The sequence below is a fragment of the Orycteropus afer genome, unplaced genomic scaffold (assembly GCF_000298275.1).
Source record: "Orycteropus afer afer isolate SDZICR_OR568_19922 unplaced genomic scaffold, OryAfe1.0 scaffold00082, whole genome shotgun sequence".
NCBI lineage: Eukaryota > Metazoa > Chordata > Mammalia > Tubulidentata > Orycteropodidae > Orycteropus > Orycteropus afer.
Window position 1 is genome coordinate 662,849 of NW_006921669.1, and position 20,381 is coordinate 683,229.

Consider the following 20,381-nt stretch of genomic DNA (forward strand, 5'->3'; position numbering starts at 1 on the left):
TAAAGTTGCGCAGTAATGTACCAAACAGTGTTTCTTTGCTGTTCATAAGGTTTTCCTTGGCCAATTCTTTCAGAAGTGGACGGCCTCTTCCTTCTTCCTAGTCTGTCTCAGTCTATAAACTGGGCTGTTACCTGCACCAGGTGCATCTCGCTGGGTTTTAAATACCAGAGGCTCAGCCTCAAAACTCAAGTCTACATGTCACCACAGTAGGACAGACCAACAGACATAAATGTGTTTAAGCACCAATACAATTTTCACTTCCTCTCCTGTCATGTCACAAGGATTAGCAAATAAAAAAGGTTTGCCGCATCCAGGGGTGACCCTCTTTCTTCCTCATTCTGCACTTGTTACCTGCTTGTATTCAGAAAATGATTCACAAAAATAGTTGCAAATAATACGAAAGTGCAAAGCCATATCTGTCCAAATCTGTCATTTTTTCTATCATCAAGAGACCAATTAAAATGGTCTCTCTTTCTGGCAGAAAACAAAATTCATCCTGATAAGCTATTCCATATTGATTTGAAAGGAGGAGAGACTATAATCAGGTGGGGGAAAATGCAACCTGAAGATGAGAAAACGGTTTGAGGAAACAAAGACAAAAGCCAAGCCCAGGAAAAACAGGGTGATTAAGCTGGGACAGTTGTTTTGATTTCACCCCAGCAGATCCTAAGAGCATGGTATTTCTACTGTAAGTTCTGGATCAAGGCACACAAATGCATGGCACTTCAATAACACATACTTAACATTTAAATGTTTATGAGACATTTACAAATGCAAGAAGAAATGTAAAAATTTACACTTGTTTATAAGAAGAAAACTAGTTGGTGTCAAAGAACGTCATACTCTCACTGGCATCGAGTCAGGTTCAACTCATAGCGACCCCTCCTTGGGTTTCCAAGGTAGTATCACTATGGAAGTAGATTGCCCAACCTTCCTCCCAAGGAGTGGTTGGTAGGTTTGAACCCCCAGCCTTCTGGTTAGCAGTCAAATCCCTTAGGCACTATGCCACCAGAGCTCCCAAGGAATGTCATATGGTCAGGCTAATTATAATATGGGAAAAAGCAGAAATCCAAGATTGTAGGACTATACTGGACATTTTACAAAGTGGGTGGATTTTAAGAATATAAGAATAGAAAATTGTATTGGTGCTTAAACACATTTAAACAGAGTATTAATTTACAATTTTTAGGGCATTGCTGCATTTCAGGCCCTGTGCTCAGCCCTTTAAAAGACTTAGCTCATTTAATTCTCAAACAAATCCTACCAAGTAAGTTCATGTTTATCCTCATTTTTATACAAGGAAACTGAGGCTCAGAAGTTAGTGGATTTGTCTTACAAATACAGATAAGTGTGATAGCTAGGATTTAAACACAGGTGGGCTGACTGGAATATCTATACTCTAAATGCCCATTTTTTCCAACACAAATTTGGAACTCAATCACCAGCACACATAAATGTTTCCCAGGATACATGTTCAGTTGGAGGCTGAAATATATTATAAATCTACCGCCATCAAGTCAATTCTGACTCATAGTGACCCCCTTTGGGTTCCCAAGGCTGTAAATCTTTAAAGGAAATAGATTGTCTCATCTTTCTCCCACAGAAAGGGTGGTGGGTTTGAACTGCCAACCTTCTGGTTAGCAGCAAATGCCTCACCCATTATGCCACCAGAGCTCCATATTATAGATGCTATGCTTATCTGAGGGAGCTCTGGTAGCATAGTGGCTAAGACACTTGCCTGCTAACCAGACGGCTGGCGGTTCAAACCCACCAGCCACTCCTCGGGGGCCGACTCGACGGCTCATAACAACAACAACAACAACAACATGCTTATCTGAAACATGACAGGAGAGGAAGTGAAAAGAACTTGTAAATGTGTGGAAAAGTTTCAGTGGTTTTCTAAACACATATACATATGTAGTTTTCTAAACTACATGCTATGCTAGTCTGCTGTGATTTCCACTACAAATACTTGGGCTCTGAGCTGGGTGTACAGTTTACTAACATGTGCTACGCACACAGAGACGGTTAGACACTAGAAGAAAATTTCTGAGAACTCCCAAAGGAGAAGAAAGGTAAACAGCATTAGAAGTAATTACAAGCATAGCTCAAAATTTCTTTAGTGAAATTGTTTTCTTTCTTGGACATATGTAACTCCCTTGCTTCTCATGATACAATCTCTTGAGTCCCTGAACTTATCTGCAACCAAGCCATCATGTCATTATGACTCTGCATATTTGAATCAGATTTAGACTTTTCTTTCCTGGTGGGATATAGGTATATAATTGCACTTCTCCAAATTCTGAATACAGTTTCTAATGGCTCATTATAACCCATTATAAATTCTACTTAGCACATTATAAGATGACAAATGGCTAAACTCCATCCCAAAATAGCAGCATGCTTTCTATGTAACTATGGCTGGAACAACAATTAAACCATTGGTGTTGGTGAATGAAATATGACTGATCCAACATACATCAGTTTGTTTTCAATCTTGGTCCTCTTGAGCAAGCAATAAGGGGCCATAGCAGTAATAGGGAAGCTTGATAAACTCTCGTATTTTCCTGATTTAGGAGAGAAAGACATATTAATCTTATCTTGCTCACTGGCAGTGAGCAAGGGGAAGTTATAGAGTTGGAAAAGGCCTTAAGTCCAAGGCGAGTGTCTTCTGAGGCAATGCAAGGATGCCCCCATCATTTTCTTTTGAGACAGATACAGGAGTGCTGTCTGCCACCCTTTTGCTCAACACCCTGTTGGCTCTCCAGGACTATTACATTTCTCACTCAGCTCACTCCTGATCAAACCCTTTACCTGTTTGACTGACTCTCTCCCCAGATATCATCCAGGGCTTCAAAGCCAAAAAATAATCCCTCCAGAGCTATTTTTGTGCATTACAAACTAACTAATAATTATGTTCTACAAACTTCTCTGTCTTGCAAGTGAAATGAGGAATGACCATTAGAATAATTTCAGAAACAGCCACAGCCAGCTTTTCAAAGGCCAGTGTAGCTATGGCTGCAGCTCAGGATCACAAAGCCCTCAGTGACATACCTCATAAAGGTCTATCATGACGTTGCCCTCGGGGCCTCTGCTGCTCTGGACATTTTCCAAAGCCAGGGTGAAGTAGACACCACGGGTATCTGAGATATAGAGGTTGTATGTATCATTCTGGTTCCATTCTTGAACAGCTGCAAACACTTGATTCTCATCCGTGCTGATGACATGCATGTCCTGAAGATAGATACAGGAGAGGGAAGAGAGAAGAATTTTGTAAGTTACCTAGCAGGTGCCCAGAAAGTATGGAATCTTAGGAGAAGTATTCTAGAATAAGCACTGTAACAAAAAATAGAGATCTTCCTTTTACATACGTGTACAATAATAATTGATTGATTACTTATTAATCATATTTTGCCTTTGTCTCTTGTGGGGTTAGGCAGTATGGTAACAAGAAAATAGGACAGAGGGATGCCTGGTAGCTCAGTTATAATTTAATTGCCTCATTAGACAATTTAAAGAATATTTTCTTAAATATGTATGACTTGGGAGAATTCATCAACCTGATGTATTTGCCAAGGACAAACATGGGATTTTCTCAGAAGGCTTATATGGGGCAAATATGAGGAACAGCTGAAAGGACAGAGAGAGGACAGACAAACCTTGAAACTCTGTGATCCAAGGACCAGCAGCATGGACATCACCTGGAAGCCTGTTAGACCTGCAGAACCTCAGGCCCCACCTTCTTAATCAACATCTGCATTTTCATAAGCTCCCTTGGTGAGGAATATGCACATTAAAGTTAGAGAAGCACTGTCCAAAGACTCAACCACTCCTGACCATTGAAGAAAACATTCACTTCAGCATCCCAAAGTACCAAGCTCTACTTTAATAAAGGTACAGGGACTTAGCAGCTTAACTCAACCTTTACTCTTGAAGGCTCTGCAGGAAACCTCAAGTGAAACCAGAAAAGCTCAAACTACTGCCACTGAGTCGATTCAGACTCATAGCAACCTCCATTCTGATTGCAAGGCTGTAAATCTATTTACTCTTTTGCCTCATTTCCAACCCGTAGAGCAGCTGGTGGGTTTGAACTGCCAACCTTCTGGTTAGCAGCCAAATGCCTTACCCACTATAGTACCAGAGCTCCTTCCTCGAGTGATAATAGGAAGAAAATAATCTACATAATGGATGCTGTTTTCTGACCCTGGTTGCCCTGGAGACAGAAACAAGGAAAAGGTAATATGGAGGCAGTTGGCAGCTGCTCTCAAACAGGAGCTGGAATTCCAAAGCCTTTCTTCCTCCATTCAGTACTTTAGAATGTGGATATGCTGAGGAGGCTGACCCAGATTAAGGCTTGCTGTCTTCTTCAGGAGATGCCTGTACACATGCTCTTGGCAGCCTTTTACCCTAGCCCAAGGGAGTAGACATGGTATGACTTCCAAAAGACAAATATCAAACAAAGCAAAAAAAAGAAAAAAAAAGAATGTGGAAAGAATCTTGGCCTTTGTACAGCTCAGTGTTCAAATCTTCCAAGATGGACTACATTCTATCCTTGAAAAGCCCTGGGAGATCTGTCAATCCTCTTTAATAACAGTTTTAGTGTTGGAAAATTCTACCTAACGTCTAACTGAAATTTCTCACTGTAATATAAGCTCATGCTCTATCAATCAATCAATCAGCAATTCAGCCCAACTCTGCTCTAGACGTGGAGGAATAAGACTATCCCTCTACTAGCCTTGTGAGCTCATATGAACCCTGAAAAAGTAAGTCCTTATTCAAAGGGCTTCATATCCTCCTTGGGTATCACATGACATACTCTAGAACTAGGTAATGTTTTATACAAAGAATCCAGTGATGTTACTGTTGGGAGTCAAATCTGACTCACAGCGACCCTACGTACAATGGAATGAAACACTGTCTAGTCCAGTGCCATCTCCAATGACAGGAGGCGAAATCATTAGTCTGCCCCATAAACCCAAAGTGGCCAGTCATTGAAACAAAGGTTTGGTATAGAAGTTGGCTATTGTTTGTATCAGCCCAATGACTATTTACTTTTTCTCTGGTAAGTAGAGTTTGGTATTCTTTGAAAAAAACTGATAGCATAGTGCCTAAGGCACTTGACTGCTAACCAGAAGGCTGCCGTTTCAAACCCACCAGCCACTCCTCGGAAGGAAGGTTGGGCAATCTACTCCCATAGTGATACTACCTCGGAAACCCAAGGAGGGGTCACTATGAGTTGGAACCGACTCAATGGCACATAGCAACAACAAAAACACCACCACCTACTCTTAGACCAATTTCCTCCCTCTTTTCAACTTTCTTCTGCACAGAGCACCAGAGGTAGGCTTGTGCCCCAGTCCTAGCATTCAGAACATTCAGTACTCCATTTTCTAGATGACAGTGGTTGAATTTGGGATGGGCGTGTAACTCAGGCAATAAGACACAATTCTAGATGTTCTACTGAATTATTAGAGAGAGAGAAAACAAAACAAAACACCTCTAACCCTTGAGTTTACAAGTGTATAAATAAAAAAGGCCAGATCTATTAAAAACATATCTTGGAGCCAGAGAATAAAGCCAATCTTGAATAAAACAGGATCAAGAGATGAAGAGAAATAAAACAAATCCTTCAACCTTCTTTGAGTCCTTGGTTGTAGACATCCTAGAAACCAGCCCTGCTTCTAGACTTTCATTTAGAGAGGACTTCTAGGAAAATGATTAAGAAACAGACTTTGGAGCAATATTTTAGTTCAAATCTGACTCTTTAACTCAGCTGTGTGAACTAGAATTGTGCCTCAGAATTTCTACCTGCAAAAGAGATACAACAACAGTATACACAATATGGAGTTGTGAAGACTGCATCAGTTAGTAAGTGTTAAGCACATAAAATAATGTCTGACACTTGGCATGGGCTCTATGCATGCTAGTTATTTTCAGTTAACTGAGTCCCTAAATCCCCTTTGCTGCTGAAGCATGTTGGTTTGGCCTTTCTGCCTGTTACATCTGTTGGAGTCCTAACTCATAGGCTCAGGAACAGAGGGTGGTTCATCTGACTGTTTTGTTTCTTTCTAATGGAGAAAATGAGCTGTGAAAGTTAGACCAAGGACCACTGAACTATTAAGGGACACAACCTTCCACGAGCCCCTATTTCCTACAGAACAAAGGCCAAGATCCTTTTCCAGGCGTTTAGATTTGCCCAACAACTGGCCCCAATTTACATTTCTTTTTTGTCAGCAAGATGCAGCATGCTTTCAGAATTCAAGTCAAAATATTTCACTAATAACCAGACACTCTTATAAACAATTATCACCTGTGTCTTTGCAGTGCATTTGTGCACTGTTAAACCTCTGAATTCTTTTATACAAGGGACATTTCATTCGATAATGCCAGGTGGCTAGAGCCGATCACTTACCGGCCCATCTCACTCAAACGTCTTTATTTTGCAGACGCAGAACTGAAAACACAGATGTATCAAGTGTCTGGCTCGAGGTCACTTAAGAGAACTATTTGTATAACTACCACAGACATAAGGGTAGTTTCCAGACAAGATCTCCCTTTGTCCCCATATAATCTAATTACATTGACAGAATGTTCTTTAAAATGATGTCAGCTTAAAATATTTTTATGAATGAAAGGTCTGACATATTTAAATGCCATCTTTTTTTGCTCTTTCCTCCCAAGTGGTGCTCATGTTGAATATTTTCCTGGAGTCACAGAATTTTAGACCAAGAAGGCAAGCTGTGGGTCTTCCATGGAAATGTTTGCCAAAATCTGTTCTATAGGGCACCAACATTGTTAGACTTTGATAGATAAAAGAATAATTATTTGATGAAATGCTTTGATTCATGCTGAATTAAATGGCTTTCTTGATCTCAGAACCTGCTAGTGACTGCAGTGTACCACTGAGTGCTGTCTCTCTACTCAAGGACCACACAATGGACTTTTATCTGTTACTGTTTTAAAATTTATTTGATTCCAATTTTCATGAAGCCTCTTGAGTGACATTTTATCATGAGAAACACATTTGAGGAAACACTGTTGTGAATCTAAGCTCCTTATTTAAAACACTGGGGGGAAAAAAGGAAAAGAGAAATTGATAAGCCAGCCCAAAGTTTCAAAGCAAGTTAGGGACAGATCCAGGCCTGCGCTGCTGGTCTCCTGCCGCATCTCAGTGGCCCCCTGCACCACCCGCATCCTAGCCCACATCGATCTTCTACCGCGGAGACAACTAGATCCATACTAATAATAATATTACCTTGCTTTTATAGAGTATCTGTCCTCCAAAATGCTCAGAGCACTCTCATATGTATTGGCTCATTTATCTCACTTGAGTAGCTCCGAATGAGCTCCAAGTCAGTAAGGGAAAGAAGCCTGTCCCTACATCTCTCCATCTGGAAGGCCACATGCTCTTAACAGCAACGGTGACGTTCAAACCTTCTATTACCCTCTCTGGTCATCCTTTAACGCTATTACTCAATTTCTATCCTTTCTCTCTCTTTTTTTTTTTTTTGACAGAGCTCAGGATAACTATGGTCTTTCAAGAGCTGATACAATGGCAGTGGATGATTAAAGAAAATTGGAGCATGAAAGTACTGGTTGTCTTGCCTCCTTTGGTTGATGTGGGACTTTGTTCATTTCCAGCCTCAGCAGCCCCAGCTTTGATGGAAAGCCATGAAATAGGTGCCCCTTTGCTACAAATCACTCCTCCCAAGCGGAGGCTTCTCTTTGAAGGTACAATGGGGTTGTAATGAAGCATCTCATTGTCTTCAATAATAAACACCCGCTTGGACTAAATAATATATTCATTTGGTGTACTGGCTCCTATTTTCCTGGGAACAAGCTAAATTAATCACTGCAGTGTATCCTCAGACCTCAAATGAGGCTGTGTTATAGAACACGCTCATGGGGTGGAACAGAGGCAGTGGGGCGGCAACCAATTCTGATTCGGAGTGAAACTTTCCCCTCCAGACTGACAGGCTGCCACTGGGGGAAACTGTCAGCAGTGATCTGGGAGATGGCTATGAACAAACAATGCAAAGTATCTGCTTCCTAACACTCCAGTAATGGGTCCGCAAATGTGCCTTTGATTTCAAACTACCATTTCTGCCTCTCCTTAGGCTAACAGACCCTTTTCTCTTGATGTCTTTGACAGCATAACAGTAAATCTTATATATATACAAATTTTTTATGGTGGGGAGAGACGGTTATGTTTTAATAATAGAAGCAGTTTACTTTCAAGAAAGTGTAATATATAGAACACTAGCTTGGGAGTCAGGAAGACTTCCATTCTAGCACCAATTCTTCTGCACACAGCTTGTAGTTTGGGCCAAGATTTAGTCAACCCAAAGAGCAGAACCCCAGAGTGAACATGAGGTGGGTGACTCTCATCTGCTCTTTCCTAACTTAGTCTCGATTCCCACATGTCTTCTGTATAAGATCATCTCAATGCATTAAATGTAAGTCTTGTTTTTTAAGTTACACATCTTGCAAGCTAAGGATTTCATTGTTGGTCAATCAAAGGAGTACAAATTCATTCGAATGAGCAAGAAAAACAGCCCCGTGGGACATACTGAGGTTATGTTCATCTTCCTCATTGACATTCCTAAGAGATTATCAAAGGCTATCTGGACAACACTCTGTTTTCCTTTTACATATTGATTTGATCCAGTTGTCACTTAAGACACAACTCACACACCAGAAGTTTTTTGTCTTATCAAAGCAAACCTTAAGCCAAACCAAGAGCAAAAAGTAAATAAACATACAAAAACACAGATACACGGTTCTGGACAACTGCCACTAGAGTTACGCCATTATCAGCTGAAAACAGTAACTGCTAACATGGCTACAGTTCTTTGGAGTTAATAATATGCGTTATTTCTTCAAATGGGCTGAGATTTAACCCCACTTTTCACTAGACTGGGGTTAGGGGTAGAGTGATGGCCAAAAAGTAGAATTCTACCTGGGGAAGTCACACCAATCTTCCCTTATGTTGTACATGTCACGTGATTACCAGTGCAGCTAGTTGGTGTTGCTCCAAGATGGCATACTGCAAAGTTGTAGATGAAAAATACAAGAGCAAGAGGTACACAGATGCAATCACAGTTCTTCATTTTCCTTGTTTGACCCAAAGGCCTCAAAGCAGAGCTATCATCCTATTTAAATCTACACAGCCCCCTTCTTACAGTTATGTACACCTCCTCTGCTCCCAGATCAAGCACAATAAATTAATAATTCCTGGCCACTTAAAGTACACCACAATGGCAGCAAGGCTGCAAATCCACCGTTTGAGCTTCCGAGTCCGCTTGACCTCCACTAGGTGGCGCTCCAAATTAACACAGTTCTTCAGTGTTTCTGGAAAGATAGCCAGGGGTCATCAGCTGCTGAGGGCCTCTAATGCCTTCCCCACCAGTATTTTCAAGGGGTATGCCTTTAAGGAGACCTAGGACAGAAGCTCAACCCAAAAACTCTAAAGAAAACCAGCCTCACAAGTTCCACCGAGAGAAAAAGCAAAGGTTGGATGCCATCTCGCTGCATCACCTCCCGATGCAACAACTGATAACAATAAATGAGATGCACTGATTCAGACAGTATTAAAAATTCCATGTTGGTAGAAAATCAAGACATACTGCTTGGACTCTTCACTATTACAAAGCAAAAGCAACTCAATTACCAATTTATTCCAAAGTTCCTATAGAAAGAATCCCAGAGACAGAGAGAGAGAAATAACACAGGATGAAGACAGAAAGAAGGGCAAGAGGGTAATGAACATAAAAGCAGCCTGGTAGACACAGAAAGGATGGCCGAGGGAACTTGACAAAGAGACACAGGAGATAAAAAGAAGTAAATGACAACAAAAGACTGAAAGAGTCCTCTGCAAACAGGGTGGAGAGAGGAATTGTGAATTAGAAGAAACACTGAAAGGAAGAATGCAGTTCAGGCCATACCTTGGGCAAAGCATATTTGGGCAGCTTCATTTGGGCAAATACATTCCTTCGGTAAGACACGTAGTAATGTGGCCGTCCTCCTGATGTCAGCTGGATGACAAATACAAAAGTTATAAGAGGAGCTAATAACAGTTACACATGACAGTGGAACAGCCAACACACAGTGTGAATGACTATTGTGGACAAGCGTAAGGAACTGGTATTCCATTCCAAAGCAAACTATACAGTGTATACGAGTTGGTCAGACCCCTAATCTGAACCTGAACCCATTGGACTAAAACACAATCCTTCAACTAGCATTGGGGCTCAGAAGCTAGGAAACATTTTCCATTTTTTTAATGGTACATGTCTCAGAATATATTTGTTTCATATTCATCAGCATCCCAGACACCCAGCTCCGAGCCTACCACCACACAAACAGGTTCTCCACGCAGTTTCACGGGGAAACGGGCCAGCTGAACAGTGGCAGAACTGAAGCTTCACATTTCTGGGCACTGAATTCCAGATCGCTGGTTGCCATGGCAATGGCTACAGGCATACCTCACCGACAGGAGGTCTGATATCTTAGAAAGCCTCACCAGGGTTGTAGTCCACAGCTGGGTTAGATCTCAATCTCCCAAGAGAAGACTGTGAACTACCACCGTCAATTTTGTCAAGGACATAGAGCCCAATGAATACCAGTGGGTGGAAGGAAGGATGAGAAGGGCTGTAACCATTCCAATGTCATTTGATAATTTGATTCGGAAGTTATCAGGATACTTTTTTGCCTAAAAAAAAAAAAACCTATACGTGTGTGCATGCATTGTATATATGTGTGTATACATATGTGTACTTGTATATGTATATATATATATATATATATATATGTTTACATGTATGAATGTATGTATGCATTTGTATGTGTGTAATCTGTTGTGAATCATATAAAAAGTACATAGGGTGGTGCTGTTGTTGTTGTTGTTATTTGCTGTCGAGTTGGCCCTGACTCATAGCGACCCCTCCTTGGGTTTCCGAGGCAATATCACTACGGAAGTAGGATTGCCCAACCTTCCTTCCGAGGAGTGGCTGGGTAGGTTTGAACCGCCAGCCTTCTGGTTAGCAGTCAAGTGCCTTAGGCACTATGCTACCAGAGCTCCTAGGGTGGTGCTGAGCATTGTGAAAATTTACTTTCTCAAAGTGTAAGATTAAATATTCTAAGTTACGATTGCCTGTCCAGATAAATTTATGAGTGTCTCAGTAGTAGTGAAATTACATATGTCATCTATTTAACAATTGTATCTTTGTTGTTTTTAACATGGAAAGCAGTAACTGAATTTCTAAGTGCACTGTCCAAACAAGCCTAAAAACTCTCCTTAAATGCTGAAAAGAAACAAACAGACATGTCCCCTTTCTCTAACCATTCACTTCATGAAAACTCAACTTCTCAGACTGTTTCCCACTCTCTTTCGAGGTGAAAACCCTGGCTGAAAACATCTCTTCTAAATTCTCTGTAGCCTAATCAGAGTCAGTAAATGGCAGTAATGGCTGACGACTCTCCACCTCGCCTCTCACCGCCTCCAGCCACCGCACAGCGTCCCCTGCCCACCTGTTTCTCTATTTTTCAGGTGGGTAGAGGAAGGGGTCTGATTGGCCGGCCGTTCCCTGAAAGGAAGAGACAGATCTGCCCGGTCCTGTTGAGGGCTTACAGCTTCTTCAGAATGCAGATAAGGGGGTGAATAGGACTGCGGGTCATTCTGGGGACCACCTTAGGACTTCCACACTCCTCTGTGACCTGGTGTTGAGAAGGCCCTTCAGACACAGCCCAAAGGAGCTAATTAAGGTAAGGACGCTTTCACATTCAGTATCGGTCTTTTTGGGGAAGAGATAATGCTTTTTTCTTCCTTTCCTTTTCTCTCCCCTTTCCCTCCCCACCACCTTGTGGCTTCTTAATGCATTTTAAGTGGGCAAGGGGCCTTCAACAGGGGCAGACACAGGGAACAGAAATGTCTTTAAGCCAATCAGTAGAAGTGGATCTTTCACACCTGAACGAACACGTAATCATCCTGGACAATCAAAGAGTCTGGGTCAATGTAGCCCGGGAAAGGTTTATTTCTGTTGGCCTCTGTGCAGTTTTGCATTCGGCAAGTTAGGTATTGGGAATCTGAAAAGAAAAACAAAATAGAGGCCAGGGGGTGACACACACAGAAATTAGAGTCACATTTCCCGTTTTCCTCACTATCTCCATCCTGACCGGAACCTCCCAGTTTTTGTTAACTACTTATGATTGCTGTCAGTATTGCTGTTAAAATTACCATTGTGGCCACTGTATTCATTTGCTACTATTACCACCACCACCCCCCCTTTCCACTGCCTCCACCAACTCTTACCATACTAGAACAGCAAGTTCTTATTAATTATTTTTATCTTCCTAAACAAAAATGAAGTATTTTCAGCAACTGGCAATACTACTTGTGATTTCATGGATTTTTTTTTTTTTTTTTTTTCCTCTCATTAATAGGTCATCTCCTGACACTGATCTTTCACAGACAAATGCGGAAGTAAACATATAAATGCAATCACAATCATCTCTGGCTGGTAGCGCTGCTGTTATAAATAAGATTCTGTGCACATAAAGGCTTTCTTCTTCCACTAATTGGATGTGAAAAAGAACAGGAAGCAGATCTGGAATCAAACACTTGGCTCTCATTTTACGGATGAGGAAACAGAATCTCACCCGAGACTCTAACACAGATGATAAACACAGGATCAGCCATGACCACTCTCACATAGATTGGATCTTCACTCCTGGAGATGTATTGTGTCAGGATGGCTGTCCTTGTTTCTCAACTCCTCTGCCCTCTCTGCATAATTCACATGATGGCCCTTCAGTATTTAAAACTCTTTTTCTCTCATGCATTCAGAATAAATTCAAACCCACCTGCCCCCAGCACCTCACCCCTCCCCTCCTTTGCTCCAATGCTAATGTCTTCATCTGTCCCTGGGCTTCTTCTAACCTGGCCTATTTTATGCTCAAGAAACTGGCCAAGCTTTCTGCCACAGAGACTTTTCATTTGTTATTGTCTCTGCTTAAAATACATTCTCTGAGGTTTTTCCCAAAAAAGGTATCAGATTTCAGCTCCTCGTTACTTCTTAGAATCTTCCAAGATCATCTCACAAATCACCTGTTACTTCCCTTCCTGAAATTTGTCACATTCTAAAATCACTGTGTTCACTGTCTATTTCTGGCCCCTCTCCCCACCGTTAGAATGTAATCTCCGTGACTACGGAGATCTCTGTTTTGTTCACTGTGGCAGTTCCCTCCAGGTCCCAATGCCGTTCCTGGCACATAACCACACAGTAGACAATCAACCAATGTTTCTTAGAACATGCCTTTTTAAATATAGCATGTCTTTCTGAATAAACAAGAAAGTGATTTTTGTTTCATGATGCTTGATGAATTATTGGGTATGCATTTCAGGTATAATAGACATGCAGAAATCCACTCTTCCAAATTAAAAAAAAAATCGGGAGCTGATTATTTACCTAAAAAGAGGAAAGCAACAGTTTGTTCAGATGGGTGTACAAATTCACTAAGGACTTCCCTTAACGAAATTAGGGAGGCAGAAAGAACTTCCCAAGGCCCCATCTCTTTGAGGAACTGGGTATACCTGTAGTCTACAAGGATAGCCACTAGGGGGAGGCATGCACATTTGCTCCACGTGAACGGTAAGAAAAGACTAAAACTGATGTAGCTGCTGATTAGCTCTCAGGAGACTGGTTGGAAGAGGGCTTTACCTACAATCTTCCTTCATCCCTGCAACCTCTGTGGGGATGTGGATAGCTTTCAATCACTTTAACCCATCTAGTTGCGGTGAAACCACCCCCCAAAGAGAAAAGCAAGTCCTCTTCTCACCACCCTCCCACATCTCCTTTTTCAAAGAAATATCCTTGTACTTCCATTAGGGCACATTTTGAGATCTTTCCCCTCAAAGACAATTTCTAGAGTATGTCTAGGAATCAGAGAAACCTTAAAAAAAAAAAAAAAATTCACTGCTGTGGAATTGGTTATGACTCAGAGACCCCTTCTTGGGTTTCTGATGTGATATCACTATGGGAGTAGATTGCCCAATCTTCCTTCCTACTCTTTGGAATATTAAAACATCAAGAAACAAGTGTTTACATAAAAAGGGGGTGAGCAAGAGGATGTCCAGATGGGTCTACGAGCAGGTCTCCTCATATCCAGTTCCTATAGCACACACAGTCAGTCTTTACCTGCTGATTTCATACTCTAGGAGGATTTGTATTGCTTTTAAATGACTTTAATTTTCACAAGCAACATGACATTTGCAACTACGAAGCCTGGTTTTGAATTCAGATGTTGTCACTAACGACTTGCTTGGCTCAAAGGAAATCACCTCACCATCATGGCTGTATCTTGTTTCTTCTGCTCTGAGAGCCATCCTATCTTGTAACAACATTGATGCTGCTTTGAAACTAAAGAACTTGCATAAATATCAGTTGTTACTATCACTAATGATATGACTATTTTTTTGTTTTATTGTTGCCTTTGACAGTTTGAGTCACAGAGCAGGTCCTTAAAAAGACTGGCTGAACTGGAGTACTCCAATTATAATTCTGTAACAGGTTCGGTTGACGACCCACCCGACACCCATTCTTCTCTTCGTTCTTTGCTAGAAAAACCAAGAAGGAATTTGTTTGCTCATCCTTCTACCATGTGACTCAGAAACCCCCACACCCAGGGATTAGTCCAGGACAGTCTAAGACGACTCCAGGTCTTTACTCCTCTTACCACTATTGGTTTAGGAAGGGACATATAAACCAAGTTCTGACAAATGATAAGTGAAGAAAGGCCTTTTAAGGGGCTTCAAGGAGCTAAACTAGAATATTCTCTTTTGCCTCTTGATATCACCGTCTGAATATGATGCTTGGAGCAGCTCTAACTTCCTGCTGCACGAATAATCCCATTTTACAGTCAAGCTGACATAATGAGTATGGCAGAGATGGAAAGAATCTTGTTCTCTGATGACATCACTCAGCTACGGACGTATTGAGCCTAGAGCGGCTCTACGTCTCTGCTGCTTGGTATGTAAGATAATGAACAAAAACAAGCATCAGACCAAACTGAGTCCAAGGTTCTTGATTAGGAGGCTTTGAACCTGAAATTAAAAATAAAATTTCCAATTAAAATTTCTAAGACTGCCACCTAATAAGAACTTCCTGATGGATACAAAATGCTTATCTTCTACTGAGACCTTTTATTAGTAATAATATCTGATAATTCTTTCTTTCCTAAGACTCAACCTCCTCTTAAAGGATCCCTGAACAGATATATTAAGATGGAAAATATAAACATATGCTTTGCACATTTATAAAAATCTGAGGGATTATGGAGGGAAATAGAAATGAAGAAAGGAAACTAACTGCCTAAGGCATTTGACTGCTAACCAGAAGGCTGGCAGTTCAAACCCACCAGCCACTCCTTGGAAGGAAGGTTGGGAAATATACTTCCATACTGATACTGCCTCAGAAACCCAAGAAGGGGTCACTATGAGTCAGATCTGACTCGACAGCAGTGTGTAGGTAGGTAGTAAGTAGATATGCAAGGCACTCTAAAGTATGCTTACATATATTTTTGTATATTTAATCTTCACAATACTGAAACAAAAAAACAAACACACTATCTCTATGTTAGTAGATTGCCCAATTTTGAATTCAGATAATGTGACTAATGACTTGCTTGGCTCAAAGGAAATCACCTCATCATCATGGCTGTATCTTGTTTCCCTCTTCTGCTCTGAAAGCCATACTATCTTGTGACAACATTGATGCTGCTTTGAAAGTCTAAAGAACTTGCCTAGAGTGCCTAGAGTGGCTGGTGGGTTTGAACCGCCAGCCTTCTGGTTAGCAGTCAAATGCCTTAGGCACTACATTACCAGAGCTCCCAACACTAATATATTAATAAATGTTCAAATATAATATACAACTGATTTTACACATGATGAGGATGAAGCTCAAAGACAGATGCGATCTGTAGACATGACTGTGTGGAGTTTCAAACTTGGCCTGATTTCCACTGCAATAGGTTGCATGAAAAACTCAGAAGCATATTTCAGGACATTGATAAAGTCTGATAAAGTCTTTTCACTTCATCAATAAATACATTCAGATACATAAGTAGAAGATCTGTAAATGAATATTTTTTTTGGGGGAAGCAATATGGCAATATAGATCAAGGTCCTTAAAAATGATTGTTCCTTGGGTTTACTTCTGAAAATTCTGCCTTACCTATGGGAATAATGAAGGATCCCTGAAAAGATTTAGCCACTTGGATATTCATCACAGTCTTGTTTCTAACAGAAATATTCAAAAACCCAAAATGACCAACAACAGAGGAATAACTTGATACATTATGGAACATGCAAAGTTTGCTATTAAAATCACATTTTTAAAGACTATATAAGAATTTTCAGAAATAATTAATACATTTTCTATTTGATAAGCAGGTGGTGGTGGGTGCTACTGCCGCCGACTCACAATGATTGCATGCACAGCGGGACGAAATGCTGCCTGGCCGGTGCAATCCCCAAGGTAGGCTGTGGACTGGCCCGTTGTGACCCACAGGGCTTTCGCTGGCTGATGTCCGTCAATTAATAATATTGGACCAATGTTAATTTCTTAGTTTTGCCAAGTATATCATGGTTGTGTAAGATGTTAACATCAGGAGCAGCCAAGTAAAGGGGACATGTCATAGATAGTATCTTTCAACTTTTCTGTATTTCTAAAATGATTCAAAATAGATACAAGTTTGCAAAATGTAAGTTACCAAAATTTGTACATTAAGGACCCAATTTTGCACAAGTTATATATAGAGATACTGGCAAGTTATATATAGAGACACTTATGTATGTGTGTTTGCCCAGGAATAAAATGAATACAAGGTACGTAGGGAATGTCAGAAACAGTTAAAGGAAGTAATGGGAGGGTCAGACAGCCTGTGTACAGATCCCTGGCTGAGCACCTCCAGCTGGGTGAGTGCCGGCACATCATGGGGAGGGCTCCTGAGTTCAACCGTCACTAATCCCTCTGGCTTGTCTACCTTCCTCCACTCTGCAGGCCACCATATGCCAAAGTTTAACTGTTCAGTGAGTCCGTCTTTGGGCCGAGGATTACAAAATGCACAAGCGGGTGACGCAAGAAAAGCCCCAGGAAGAAGGTCGTGAAAGCAACTCTTGCTCAGAGTGGCTCAAAGTGAAATTTGCAAGCTGAAGGGGAAATGATCAATTGGAGCTGCCTGCCTCTGGTAAAGTGCTCCCGGTTTGTTCCCTTTCTCCTCCTAATGGAAACAGAGAAAAATTGGCCGCACTTCATAATGAGGGACCAATCACTCCTTTTCCCCTTGAGGCTTGCTGTAATCACATTAAGTATGATGAACTCTTTCCATATTCAATTTTGGTGAGTGTATGATGCGATTCCATAGGAAGTGTCTTGTAATTTGGCATTAATTAACGTCAATTAATGTATGCAACTGCTATGCTTTAGAATTAATTTCATTACTTTTCCTACACAGATGTTTTCCTTGCCATAGGTAATTAGGACAGTGTGCTTCTGTTTTCAAGCGTTCTCACGCGCTGCAACAGCTGCTGCTTGGAATAATGCAGTCCCCACCCCCCAAAATCTGTGCTAATCAAGAGAAGGGAAGCTGCCTTTAAAGGCCAGGCAGTGAGTGGAGGAAGAGAGGTACACATGCAGGCTCAAGGCCTGTTAGCTTGCTAAACCCAGGCATATCACTGCAACTCACTAAACTCTGATCTCTAAAACAGGGAGAGACAGTATCTCTCTTGCCAGTGGCTGAGAAGACTGCAGACCTTAATCACGAAAAATGTATTTAGCATAGTACCTGGCTGGAGTACCCTGGGTAAAGGGTAGCTGTAGGGGTTATCTAACTCTTCCCTGTTTAATCACCAGCACTGTCTTCTGTGTTTCAAAGTATCTAATTGTAAAATAAGGAGCTCTGGTGGCACAGTGCCTAAGGCATTTCACTGCTAACCAGGAGGTTGGCAGTTCAAATACACCAGCCACCGCAGATTACCCAGGAAGATGGGGCAATCTACTTACATACAAAGTTACTGCCTTGTAAACCCAGTGGAGATTGCTATGAGTGAGACTGACTCAATGGCAGTGGGTTTGGTTTGGTTTTTTAACTATAAGATACTAAAGATACTTCTAACTGATTCTTTCTTCATACTCAAATTCTGCTTTGGATTCAAGCAAAAAAAAAAAAGTAATTTTGGAAGTACTTTCTCCTTGTGTAATTAATAGATGAGGCAGTCTGGGATGGCTATGTGAGGGCAGTGGTCAGTGATAGGAGGGAGTGGTCAAAGAGCAGTGCTCAGTGATTGGGAAAACAACTGGTGGCCCACGGCAGGCACAAAAGCTAATGTGCTTGGCTACTAACTCACAGTGTCATAGTTGGAGGCCATCCAGAGACACCTCAGAAGGCGACAATCTACTGCTGAAATATCACAGTCATTAAACCTGTGGAGCGCAGGTCCGCTCTGAAACACTTGGGGTTTCCGTGAGTCATAAGTCAGAGGTGACTCAGTGGAACCTAGTGTGCTTTGGTGTAAGAGACATGGAAGTCCCCTCCCCAAGAGCATCCAGGGCCAGGCAGTCATCAGCCACATTGCCTTGTAAACGACTTCTCTTTCTGTCAGGGTGATGTCTTCAGCCCTACCTCCATCTCAAACAAGCAGGGTAGCTCTGAGAAGGTCCTTTACCAAGTTAAACTTCAGACTCATTATATAATGATGGCTAGTGCATTTTAAAGGAGCTCTGGTGGCATAGTTCCTCAGGCATTTGACTGCTGACCAGGAGGCTGGCAGTTCAAACCCACCAGCCACTCCTCAGAAGGATGACTGGGCAATCTACTTCCATAAAGATTTAGCACCTCATAAACCCAAAGGGGGTGGGTCACTGTGAGTCAGAACTGATTCAATAGCAATGAGGTTTTTTTTTTTTTTTTTTAATTACATTTTAGAACTAAAAGGAACGTTACAAACCAGACTATTGCTTTAAAAATCTGACAGGTCTTTAGGGTACTGAACCTGTTGCTGCCTGTTTCCACTGCTGTCAAAACACCACAGTCGTCTGCTAGGTTCCTGGAAAGTGTGTGTCCTCAGGGCTGCTGCTATTTCTAAGCAGTGCTCATTCAATGGCTGACATCCTGAGTTCATTTAGATTGTCCCCTGGTTTGAACTGCCATTTTCTTTCTTGTTCCCTTATCCAAATTCTTCCTGAATCTTCCCTGGTGGAATCCTTCCTGAGGCTCACTGAGACCTCTCCGTTCACAGACTGTTTCCAGTAATAACAGCAGTGGTGTCACTAAGGGGGTACATGGGGTGCAGAGCACACAGGGGGGCAGAGGCAGTGACAGCAAAACAACTGTCTGTGACACGTCTGTGCAGTGTTTCAGCAGAAATTGATGACTTTTTATAAGGACATCCCTGTAGTAGTTAGTGATAACAACAAAAACATTTTTTGCAATCCCAGCTTACATGTATCAATACACCTACAAGCCTTAAAAAACCCAACCTAACCCACTGCATTCAGTTGATTCCAATTCATAGTGACCCTATAGGGCACAAGTGTTTCCAAGGTTGTAAATCTTTATGGAAGCAGACTGTCTCATCTTTCTCCCATGAAGCAGCTGGTGGGTTCGAACTGCCAGCATTACGGTTAGAAGCTGAATGTTTTAACCACTGTGTCACCAGAACTCCTTACAAGGCTAACAGTCTATGCTAATTTGCTTTTTGAACCTTCTAACGTGCTCTGGTCCAAGGTGCCATTATTGGCCAATTATAATGACTCTCTACATGATGTGGTTTCCTCTGCACGTACTACAAGCATTTGTGCTGTTGTTTTGTTGCTGTTGGTATTTTTAAGTTGCTAATTTTGTCAGATTTTCTGGTGTTTTTAGCTACAATATTGTGGCAATTAGTATTTGTAAACCTCTATCAATAACTTAGAATGAAATAGTAAGTAAAGGAAAAGGAGAAAAATCAAAAGAAGCTTCCACTTAGTTACTAAAAATGTTGTAACTAATATTGCTATAATTCAATGTAGAAAGATTGTACAAAACAGTGTTGTTACTATTCACATATTCTACGAAGTCTTACATTTAAGCAATTTACAACTATACTTATCACATATTACTCTATGATTCAAATCGATAATAAACATTACTAAAGATTCTGTATGGTCTGGTATAGGAGGAGGTCCGTGGGTGTGTGTGTCTATGTCCTTGTGCATGTGTGTGACACCTTGAGTTATTGCACTGAGTGACACCCACCCGAGTGACACCTTTGAGGAGCATTAGCCTCCAAAACAACTAGAACCACCTCTCTTCTGCATCAAGAACTGTGCCAACTGTATCACATG

The 20,381-nt window shown here is 41.3% G+C and overlaps 1 protein-coding gene across 1 annotated transcript in view; it reads right to left on the reverse strand.

Annotated features, from left to right (window-relative positions):
• The window catches only part of SORCS1 (sortilin related VPS10 domain containing receptor 1), a 682,844-nt gene that overhangs the window by 137,210 nt on the left and 525,253 nt on the right, over positions 1 to 20,381 (reverse strand). Inside the window, exons 7-9 of the mRNA XM_007941533.2 lie at positions 11,966 to 12,084; positions 9,945 to 10,034; positions 3,055 to 3,234 (exon numbers count right to left, since the gene is read on the reverse strand). Of these exons, the coding sequence (XP_007939724.1) occupies positions 3,055 to 3,234; positions 9,945 to 10,034; positions 11,966 to 12,084 (389 nt within the window). The remainder of the gene's footprint in view (positions 1 to 3,054; positions 3,235 to 9,944; positions 10,035 to 11,965; positions 12,085 to 20,381) is intronic.